General features: G+C 40.2%; 1 protein-coding gene across 1 annotated transcript in view; it reads left to right on the top strand.

The window, feature by feature from the left end:
- Positions 1-754: 754 nt before the first annotated feature.
- The window catches only part of LOC133157252 (NT-3 growth factor receptor-like), a 73,341-nt gene continuing 61,856 nt past the window's right edge, over positions 755-12,239 (top strand). The window contains exons 1-3 of the mRNA XM_061283645.1: positions 755-1,264; positions 2,623-2,697; positions 8,126-8,197. Of these exons, the coding sequence (XP_061139629.1) occupies positions 987-1,264; positions 2,623-2,697; positions 8,126-8,197 (425 nt within the window). The 5' untranslated portion in view covers positions 755-986. The remainder of the gene's footprint in view (positions 1,265-2,622; positions 2,698-8,125; positions 8,198-12,239) is intronic.

A 12,239-nucleotide genomic window follows, 5' to 3' on the forward strand; every position in this document is an offset into this window, starting at 1 on the left:
AGTCATACACAGGTCGAGAGAAAAGTAAATGGGCAAGACAAAAGCAGTCAATATGTAGTCAACGAGCAGGAACTCACAAAGAGTGATGGGCGTGTGGGGTTTAAGTAGTGGACAAGATGAGCTGGTGGCAGGTAATGAGTGATGATTACTGTGGGCGTGGCTGTGTGCACCATTGAAGAGTACTTGTGGTGTGCAGGGAAACTAGCCAGGATGCTGAAGATGTGTGTACCTGAGAAACATGGCTGTTTGTTGAATTAACACCATCAGATTCTCAGTGTTTTATCTGTACCAACTAATAAATTAATTTATTTGGAGGGACGTGCAAATAGATGAGCTGCTGGTGCTGAGCATTGAATATGCAGATGACATATTTATATTATAATATGAAAGAGCCAGGTGACTTAACACGCTAACAATTTTACACTGTGATAATGGTGAAACTCACCTCCCTTGGCATAAATGTGTGAGCATGTGTGAGTGTGTGCGTGTGTATGTGCGTGCGTGTCAAGCAATAAAATAGTGTCTATCTGTCATGAAACCACAGCCTTGTCACATGCAGTATATATTAAACAAGACATTAGGATAATCCATAATGCATCATGGTCAAAGGCAGTCATGACAAACATTTAATTGATGTCAGAGAGAGAGAGAGAGAGAGAGACAGAGAGAGAGAGACAGAGAGACAGAGAGAGAGAGAGAGAGAGAGAGAGAGAGAGAGACAGCGAGAGAGAGAGAGAGACAGAGAGAGAGAGAGAGAGAGAGACAGAGAGAGAGAGAGAGAGAGAGAGAGAGAGAGCGAGAATATGCAGGAATACTATTGGCTTTCGACGGGGTGATGAACAGGCATCACTCGAATACGACAGCTGAATCAAACCATTGAGTGGGTCCAGGGAGAGAGAAAAAGTAAACACCGGTTTCTGCGTTGCACGCACGTGGATGTACCGTGACAAGGAAGCAATTCTTATCGTTTCACGTTCCAGATCGTGATGTATGGATTTGGAGCTTTATTCTCATTCGATTTCTCCCAGCTGCCCAAAATGTGGCACTACTGGAGACTTTTTGTGGTCCTCAACGTCTTATTTTTCAGTGAACTTAGCTTATCACTGCCGCACTGCCCGCCTACCTGCGTTTGCACGCACAACGAAATTTACTGTAACAAGTCGGATACTAGTAAGCCTTCCTCGCTCTTAGCTTTTCAGGACACTGAGAGCTCTGGAAATAGTACAAGGAGCATCAGAGACCTTTTCCAGAACATCACTTCCATGTAAGTGTACCAGTCGGTGTCTCTTTTGGTCATTGGATTTTACGTTCAGAAGCAGTTATTATTAATAGAAGAAGAAAAAAAGACTCGTTTTTTATTTGAGTTTTAATATGGAAATACCCCATTTTAAAAACAGCTTGTTTTTCTCCTTTATCGTCTGGAAAAGAGTAAGTAAAAGACTAAGAACGGTTTGATTTTCCAAAAACGAAAAAAAATATATAGGACAAGAAACATATAAAAATATATTAAATATACGTATTTGTTTTGGAAGTTATCACCGGCAGCATTTCTGATCATGACCAGGAGATGGCCTCAGTGCGGCGTCTGAAGACAAAATAGTGTTCCGTAATGACGATCCATCAACCTTCTAAATTCTACAATTAAGTGCACACGTGAAGAAAACACGACAAGAAAACGAATTGTTTCATTATGTGATAGAGGTGCACCAGTAATTTTCTCGCCTGGAAAGCCTGACCAATCCTTGAGGGGAGACTCATTGATGCGCGTCAAAACGCGAGCATGAGCAGAAGGTTGGCCATCTCGGATCGCCAACCACGGCAACAATACAACAAAAAAAACCCCACAATAATACTTGCGTATGTTTATTTTGGTTTGTTTTTCTTTTTTTCATTTTTCAGTTTTTGATTATAAATGATCTAATACTGTGGCAATTTATAGCAGTAATATATGAACTTAATAAGAGTACAACGAGATAAGAGTTCTTATGCCTATTGAACATGTAAACTATGTCAAACTGAAACATTTATTGATGAGCTTTTCTTTCTTTTTTTATTTTCGTATCTTTTTTGATTTTTGTAACGTTGATATGTTCAATCATCCAGAAACGCACAATACTTTACAAAATTACAGGTGGAATTAGGATTAGTCAAACCTCTACATATGAATTTAATTAGTTCCAAGACCTACTTCGTATGTTGAAATCGTCGTATCTTGGATCAAATAATTTCATAAGGATACATTGTAATTCGTTTAATTTGTTCCACAGCCGAAAACCAACGATAACTCCTTAACAAATACTGCAGATAATTACACATAGCAATAAAACACATGCATTATATCAGAGAGATGTAAAACGAAATAAATTACAAATGAATAATCAATGAGTGAGTTATTTTTCTACTTTTAACTTTCATATTCACCCTCTTCACTTCCACTCAATTTAGGCTTTCGTTTCTTTGCTTCATTTTCTTCGACTGTATTTATTTTCACCCAGAAGAATGATGTTGTTCCCCAAATCCAAATGAGCAAACTAATGTTAATTTAAATTAAAAAAACAAATATCAGTTGTATGCTTTTTCCAGTGTAATGATAATTGACTCATACTTTCTGCTTTTTTACAGACACATAGAGAACTGGACTGGTCTGGAGACGTTGAGGGAAAGTCACATGGAACTCTACACTGGCTTGCAGAGACTGTACGTCGTTATATTTTTCCAAACGAGTGCTGGTCATGGCAAATCCCTTACTGCAAATCTTCGAATATTATCCTTGTTTCTGTCAAAACACCCACATACCATTAACAATAACAGTGAGCAGTCTAGTGGCAGCATCATACTTTGGTTAGAAAGTTGTAAATAGCAGTCAGGTTTGACACACTTCATACATACAGAAAAGTAATTTGAATAGGGGCAATGCATGTTAAGATATTCATGTACCGTTTTTTCTGGATTATAAATTGCACCTAAATATAAGATGCATCAGCTAAAATTAGGGGAAAATCCTGTTTTGATCATATATAAGCCGCACCAGACTATAAACCACATGTGTTTTTGTGCTTGGGAAAATAGTAGGGCTGGGCAGTATATCAGTATTACGAGTTAGACCGACATATTTCAGAAAGCGATATGTATTTGGGACAGTACCTATACGGATATAAAATATTTTTAGGTACAGCACAGGGCACTATTTTCTTGAGCATCCTCTTTGGCTCAACCCCACCCCTTGCATTTTTACATAGGCTTCTCCGATGCACAACAATGCAACACAACAAACTTTTTGAAAGAAAATGGAGAAAAATGGAGACTGGTAGACATTTTTACAAAATACAAAAACAAGTGGTGGGAGGACAGGTGCTTGAACAGGAGCAAAAAGGAGAAGATGGTCTTCACCCGACTTAGAACTGGGCACACGTGACTCAACAGCACACTGAACAATAGGGAAACAGCCCACAGGAAACTAGGAGCTGTAATCAGCGAGAAACAGTTGAACATGTCATGATGGAGTGTAAGGGGTACAAGAGTGAGAGAGAACTAAAAGCATCAAGAGAAAAGGTTAGCTTTAATCTAGGAAATATATTACAAAAATCAACCAATAGACAAATATATATGGCAATACTTGAGGGAAGCAGGGTTAGAGGAGAGGATTTTTTTTGTGCTTTTTTGTTTGTTTATCTGCCAATCGAATGATCGACACTCCAATGCACCTTAGAGTTGGATGCCAACCGCCAATCAAATCCACAAGAAGAAGTAGGCAGCTACGTATGCTACCGTGTGATAGAAAGGAAGAGCTATTTAAAAAGAAAAAAAAACAATGGCTCTGTAATAACAAAGCTCTCGAGAGCAAGGCTTTTGTTTTCTCCTCATGCTTCTTTAAATGAAATGTCGTAATTTCTATTAACTGTCTTGCCAAAACAAATCCTCTTACAAAATCATGAAAAGTCCATGGATTAGCCACACCGGACTTCAAGCCGGGTTCAAAGCGTGTGTAAAATGTAGTGTTACAGTCTGGAAAGTTCGATATATATACCAGATTATAGCCATTGTCTAGTTACGAAGTATCCAGATGATTTATTAATTCAGTGGTAAGTGACCAACATGTAGAGCTAGTGTGCATAAGAATGATGTGCTCATTGTACCATCTTTTACGTAATTCATTGGTACCTAAACCACAGTCCGTGAGCTGGATATGGCCAGACTTCACATTTGGTCCCCCCCAAACAATACCAGAGGCGCATTATGTTTTCTTTTTCCAGTCCGACCACGCGAGCGGGACTAAAGAGAGGCATTGGTGTCCATTGCAGTCCAGCTTCATCACGTTGTCAAGCAGGCATACAAGCTCGTGGGGGCCACACCAGATATTGAAAATAATTTTGAGTTGCAGAAATTGAATTTAGGCAAAAAGGACGAGCCTGCCATATCATTTTTTCACTTTGATTTTTGGGGTGTTTGTATACTGAGCCCTCTGTAGGCTGAAAACTTTTATTTCCATCAAAATATGTGGCATCCTTTTGTTCCTGAGACATTAAACTGTCCATATCAGTATAGATATCCCCCCCCAAAAAATTTCACTATATATATATAAATACACCGCTCAAAAAAATTAAAGGAACACTTTGAAAACATCAGATTTCAATGGTGAAATATATATATAGTATATATATACTATATATATATATATACTATATGAGCCGCATGTGTTTTAATGTTTAATTACCATTTGTAAGAGAATGTACACAAAGAGGATTGTCAGGAAAGAGATTGTTCTTTGGGGACGCATACCTTTTATTAACATAACGTTCAATGACAGAGATGAAGAAGCGCTGCAAACAAACAAACATGCATACACCTCAGCGACGACCATAATAAACTTAATGTGCAGGGAACACTAGTAATACACTATTATAAATAAAATGGGACCACTTACAGGGGCAATGTTATACGAGCTACACGTAACGCTCCGAAGAAGACATGACCCGGAAAAAAAATACTGAAAAGGGTGACGCAACAAGATGTCACCAACAATAGCCCCGTGCCCTTGAGTGTTCGAAGGAAACCTCTAGAGTACATGCAGCAGCTCCATTTTCTTCGTTAAGAAAAAAAGAGCCAGTAAAAGAGCTGTCTTCATCTTTCTCCTGTCCACTGAAACCATCGAAGTCTTCGGAACTAGCGACCAACACGTATAGCTCCAGAGTAGACGTGACCGGGAAAGAAAGAAAAGAATGACACAGCAAGGCTCTAGTTCAGGGGTGGGCAAACCTTTTGTCATGCGGGCCGAATTGGGTTGTAAATTTGGACCGAGGGGCCGAACCAGGAGCAGATGGATGAAGTGTTTGTGTGAAGTAATATAAACGACACGTAAAGGTTATTGCATAAAAGGTTTTGGCCTTTAGTAGGTAGTAAAGCATGGATATTCAAAAAAAGATTTTTGAAAACAAATGCATTTATTAACAGCATGAAAAAAAAAAATCACCCAAAAACTTACATCAGTGATTCTCATAAAATACGACAGTTATTATGAATAACAGTCTCCATCACTTCAGCGCCTGCAGGTCAGATTAATGAAAGATGTTTATCTTATGAGGCGAAATCCCATCAAACGGCAAACACTCTGACCAAATATATCATCTTGTAGAATCGATGAAAGAACACCGTTTTTTTCCGTGTATAGTGCGCAAAATTTAACTAATTTATTGTCCTAAAATCTGGGGTGCGCATTATACATGGGTACAAATATTTTTAATTTTTTTTTTTTTTAATTTTTTTTTTTTAAAGAAAGTCATGGTACAACAAAACCAACAACAGGACTGACCGACAAAGTCGTGGAACAAAAAGACAGGGTGAGATTACCAAAGACAGGAACAGAAACCAAACAGACATCATGACAGTAACACATGCAATGATCCGACGGTGAGCGAGGGGCAGACAGGACTTAAATACAAAACACGTTACATCGATTGAGGTGACACAGGAAGAGAGGGGCGACGCGAACAGAAACTATGGCAACCTAGACACATAGCAAAACTGGGGACGAGATATGACAAATCTCCCTCGAAATAAAACTTGAAATCACCTTTCTTCTTGTTTGTTGTCAATCGCGCATCGCATTCAGCCATCCTGCCCAACACACTTAGTAAAATTCATAATTGACGACATATCGTTTGATGCAATGGTGCAATCCTTGATGGTGGGTTATTGTCAAATATTGTTTGTTTTTTAATCTCCATCGCGGACCGGACGTCATACGGAGGCCGCCGTTACAGATGCGCAGAACGGATGCGCAAGACACGTCAGCTATGTAAAGAGCGAGAGTTCAGTTCTCCACCTATTAGTTTCAATTCACAGTTTAATTTGCAGTTTCAATCAGCAAATAACAAAATGCGTATTACAGGTAATATTTTATTTCACAACACTTTGCCTTGTTCCTTTTGTCTCTGCTGTTCACTTCAAACACGCTCCATACGACCGCAATGCTCTCGTATCAGACGCTTGCTCAATCCCCTGCTCGTTTGCTTTCACAATGTACCCTACACAAATCCGAAACATTTGTTGCGGCTCCGAGTCACGACGAGGGGCAAGTTTTGGTTTCCAAGGGTGGTTTTATTCCTCTTCAACGTCTCTCCCATACAGAGCCGCCTTTTTCACGTCCGCACGCCTTTTCCACATGCGCCCACGGAGCGCGATGGTGCGTTTACGGGCAGTCGGAGAAATCAACGCCAACAAAAAAAATTACATCCAGCCTAGTTAAGACCATACCAAAGACTATAAAAATGGGACCCATTGCCTCCCTGCGTGTGTGACGATCATTGGGACTTACAAAAAAAAAAAAATCATAAAAATTGGGTGCGTATTATACATGGGTACAGGCTTTTTTCCAGCATCAGCATGCCATTTTTAGGGTGCGTATTATACATGGGGGCGCACTATACACGGAAAAAAACGGTACATCCAAATAAAGTAATCAAAACAGCAACACGGTGCGGGGTATCTGAAAATCACCCTGCATCCTGCATTGTTTGAAACTGAGAATGGTCGCTAGTCTCAATCCCTGCTATTTGTACAAATCATATTCAAAATGCACTTTTTTACAACAAACTTGAAAACCTCCCCTTCATTTTCAGTGGGAACAGTGTTGTTGGTCTTCCTTTTTTTGCTATTGCGTCATGGTCTGGAGTAAAATTTGAGGTAGCAATTCTTAGGAGAGATCCGAGGTGTTGGTCCATTTACCTAGATCTGTGATGTTGTGGCTGAACGTCACGTCGCGTAGGTCGAGCCAAATTGTCCACTCTTTTCTAAACACTCGGCACTCAGTGTCCACCTTGCTTTTCCTTGGGCCACTCATTTTAATGGAAGGATTCCAGGGGAAGGGTTAAAGTTAAAGTCCCAATGATCGTCACACACACACACACACACACACACACACACACACACACACACACACACACACACACACATCTGGGTGTGGTGAAATTTGTCCTCTGCATTTAACCCATCCTCGTGTGATTTTAATCCATCCCCTGGGGGAGAGGGGAGCAGTGAGCAGCACCGGTGCCACGCACGGCACTCATTTGGTGATCTAACCCCCCAATTCCAACCCTTAATGCTGATTGCCAAGCAGGGAGGCAATGGGTCCCATTTTTATATTATTTGGTATGACCCGGCCGGGATTTGAACCCACAACCCTCCAGTCTTAGGGCGGCATTCTACCACTAGGTAGCTCAGTGCCTACAGGGACAAATGCAAAAACAAGTTGCCCAGCGCGAGGGAGTGCGAGACAGTGAGAAAGAGGGACAAAGAGATGAGATGTGCATATGGAATGGCGCTGCTCAGTGAAGTCGTAGCAGAAAGGGAAACTACATTATTTGCAATATGTTTTCATGTCTGGTGTTTTGGGCGATGTATGGTGGATGTATAGTTACTACTATTTAGGGCAAATACTATTTATTTATCTGGAAATACCAAAGAAATAAACTAAAATAATCAGTGAAAAACCCACAAAAGATAAAAAAAATTTGAAATGACAGCTCCTTTTGTCATTGCTTTTTTCAGTAACTGTGTCTGTCTGTAGCCTTCCCTCTAAATGGAGATAGCAACCATTTTCATTTTCTTTGTATTTTCTGTGTTGTAGGACCATTATGAGGAGCAGTCTGCATACAATCCAGCCACATGTTTTCTCCCAAAATCCGGACCTAAGCTATATGTGAGTGTTCACAATTATTGTCACGTTCTCAGATGTTTCCAGTACAAGGACAAGTGCTTTCAGTACGGCAATTATCAGAATGATGCTGCTGCGCTTGAGCTTAGGGACATATTTAATAACAATGCATGCACACTAACTTTCTTTTGTTTATTTGTATATTTGAGCAGTAAGTCTGCTCAAAAGGAGTGGGCCGAAGCAAAGGAAACTAAGCGCCCAACCCCGAATAAAAACATGGATGGATATGTTTAATATGTATTTTAATATTAATATTAAAAATAATATCCTCAAATTGTTACCGATGCCAAACATTAGCAAAGACTCACGAGTTTTAAGTCAGAAGAGCACAGTAATATAGTATTATACTAAATGATCTTGCTACTTCGCAGTTGCCATTAGCATTCTCAGTTTTATCTTAATTTAGTGTGTACCGAACAAAGTATTTTACAAAAAACACTTTACTTGGGTCTCTTCTGCCACCTCATGCAGGAAGAAACAGCCTTTTGTTTCTTTTTAACATTCACGTTCATTATGAACACGCCAGGCAAAGCCAGGAAATCCCTATTCTCCGCAGACCACAGCTCTCTATAGAAAAGGCTAGATAACAGCATTGCCCCTGGTGTTGTGCTGACATCGGCATCTAGTCTTTATAGACCGACCTACCTACCTACGTACATAATTAATGAACTACAGTGGAGCCTCTGTTTTCGACCACAATCCGCTCCAGAAGGCTGTTCGAGAAGTGAATCGGTCGAATTCCGAATTATGTTTTCCCATTACACATAATGGAAAAAAAATGGATCCGTTCCAAACAAAACAAAGAAACAAACAAACAAACAAAAAAGACTTTTTTAAGCATTTTTTTCATTTGCGGATTTTTGTCCGATCGCGCAACTGCAGTGCACCACCGAACCCCCAACCGTGGTGCGTCGCAGACTGCGGAACTGCACCGCGCTGGTCGCATTATTGTGACAGAGCCGTCACTGAAATTTAGAAAATATTTTTAAATTTGTGATGTACTTTCCAAAATTTAAGTGGATATCAGTGCGCAGGGAGCTTAATTTTGTCCGATCGCACCAACTGCAGCGCACTGCCGAACGCGCAACCGTAGCGCGCCGCCGACCGTGCAACTCCACCGCGCTGGTCGCATTATTGTGACAGAGCGGTCGCTAAAATTTAGAAAATATTTTTAAAGTCCTAATGAACTTTCCAAAATTTAAGTGGACCTCAGTGCGCAGGGAGCTTAATTTTGTCCGATCGCGCAACCGCAGCGCGCCGGGCGCTCACTGTTGCATTGCTTCAGGATTGTCTGTGTTTTAGGATGGCTTTACTGCTCCCACTTGCTTCCTTTGGAGGCATGATTAGAGTTGATGCAATCCTCAGAGTAACGAGAACGTAATAACAAACAGAGTCAGTTGGCATGCGGGTCCTCTCGGCTCATCGTGTGAGGTTCGACAACCGAATTTCGTCCGACATTCGAAGCAAAAAAATCTCAAATTTTTTGTTAGAATACCGATTTGTTCGTGAACCGGGATATTCGAAAACTGAGGCTCCACTGTATTTGCTTATTTCAATTTCATTCATTCATCCATCCGTCCGTCCGTCCATCCGTTACTTCGTTTATAATAACATTATGATTATAATTACAGTGCATAATGTAAGCCATAGTGCGCGTGTTAAAAAGCCAGAGTGTAGAGTGGACTCGTTGAAGAAGGAAGTAGCTCCCCATCAACAAACCGCCACCCAGCTGCCTTAGCTGCCTTGATCTGTAGATGATGCTCCTATGCTGTGTGGTGCATTAAAAGATTGTTTATGAGCCTGCCGAGAGATGGTCCTCTGCAGATTGGCAATTCACTAACCCTCATTCTCAATTTGTAATTCCTGTCAACTGTTCAGAACAACTTCCTGTTTTAACAGGAGGTGTTGCTTAATGAAATTTCAGGATATTGTTCTATATCGATCTATATCGTGATGTATCATGAATGAATCACGGCAGGCTTTAAGATATCGGCAAATATCGTATCGTGCGTCTTTGTATCGATATGATATCTTATCGTGACAAAACCCGCGATTTACACCCCTAGTCACAAGCAACACAGCCAGAATAAGCAGCAGCCATAGTAGTGTTTCAAAATAGTATTTTTGTTGTTGTTTTTTTCTTCAAGATGCCGCAGTGTATAAAAGTGTAATTTATTTTTATTTTTTTTGCCATTTTTCACATGTCCTGAGTGTTGTTAGTCACCTAAATGTAAAATTCCTTGTTTGGCACGCTCAAACATGGCGAATAAAAAACTCTTAAATCTTGAATCTTGAAGTGATCAAGTCATCACAAAAATCACGAAAAAATCCTTATATAAGCCGCACCTGACTATAAGCCGCAGGGTTCAAAATTTTGGAAAAAAGTCGCGGCTTATAGTCCGGAATTTATGGTATGTTTTTTTTCAAATTTTTACTTGATCATTAACACATCACTTACTTACAAGTATAGTTGACCACTTCACATGTTATTTTTAGTATAGTTGATCACTTCACATGCTTTGATATCTTTATCTTGAACATATTCAAAACATGAAAAATAGAGAGAAAACTCAAATAAAGTAATTAACACTTTAAAGCGCCATATCCTCTGGACATGTCCTCTGTCACCAGGATGTATCGTGTAATATGTCTCGTCACCGTGGGATAGAGAAAACGTAATTTCGGTTTCTTTGTGTGTCTTGACATGTGAAGAGATTGACAATAAAGCTGACTTTGACATAAAGTACGAGAAATTTGATCGATGGATTTAATGATTTGGAGTGACACAAATGGTTTGATAATATTGTGTATGTGATAGTTATTTAAAATATAGTTTATATATCGTTTTATGGGCCTGTGGAATAATTTGAACCGTGGCGCGGCACTCGGCATTGTTGACAAAGGACGATCGATAAAAGACGAGAAATTTGATCGATGGATTTAATGATTTGGAGTGACACAAATGGTTTGATAATATTGTTGTTTATGTGATAGTTATTTAAAATATAATTTATATATCGTTGTATGGGCCTGTGGAATAATTTGAACTCCGGCGCGGCACACGGCATTGTTAACAAAGGACGATCGATAGATTTAATGCATTGGAGTGACACAGATGGTTTTATAAACGTGTTATTTATGTAATAGTTCTTTTTAAATAACTGAATGTTACGTCAGGCCTGTTCTCAGCTCCTCGTTTGTGTTTGTCACGTTAGCATACCGTATCGTTTAGCCTGTCGTATTGGCCCGAATATAAGACGGTGTTTTTTGCATTGAAATAAGACTGAAAAAGTGGGGATCGTCTTATATTCGGGGTCTAGAGCAGACATGGGCAAATTACGGCCCAGGGGCCACATCCGGCCCACGGGGCCGTTTAATCCGTCCAGCCAACCCTGAATAAATTGTATTATTAAACGCCTTTTTTGGTCATTTTGCCTGCAATGACTGTGTTTCCCCAGTAGATGGAGAACTGCTCACCTGCGCATTTACTACCGGAAGCCATGTCAGAAAGCTCGGTGCACTCACAAGTGCGTGTACGTACTCAGTAGGATGGACACGGCGCACTCGTGCTCTATTTCTATCAGTGCCGAATTTAGAGCGTGGGCGGTGACATCATGACATCAGGATTCTTGTAATTCGCGCGCTGAGCTTTCAGATGCAGTTTTACGTTAAAGCCGCCTACAAACCTTCCCCTGGAATCCTTCCATTAAAATGAGTGGCCCGAGGAAAACAAAGGTGGCCACTGAGTGCTGAGTGTTTAAAAAACAGAGGACAATTTGGCTCGACCTACGTGTGTGATCAGACGTACATTTTGAATATGATTTGTACACATAGCAGGGATTGACACTAGTGACCATTCTCATTTTCAAACAATGCAGGATGCTCAAGGACATTGATGCACCACCTGTTTGCGACTAAGCTTAACCTGTAAAGTTCTTAAGGCTTACTTTAAGGAAGTGTTTCCCGTTTCCTCACCACTGTCACCAGGTGTTTGTGAGTTAATAGGCTGCTCTGATTTTCAGATACC

This window comes from Syngnathus typhle, linkage group LG7, assembly GCF_033458585.1.
Source record: "Syngnathus typhle isolate RoL2023-S1 ecotype Sweden linkage group LG7, RoL_Styp_1.0, whole genome shotgun sequence".
Lineage (NCBI taxonomy): Eukaryota > Metazoa > Chordata > Actinopteri > Syngnathiformes > Syngnathidae > Syngnathus > Syngnathus typhle.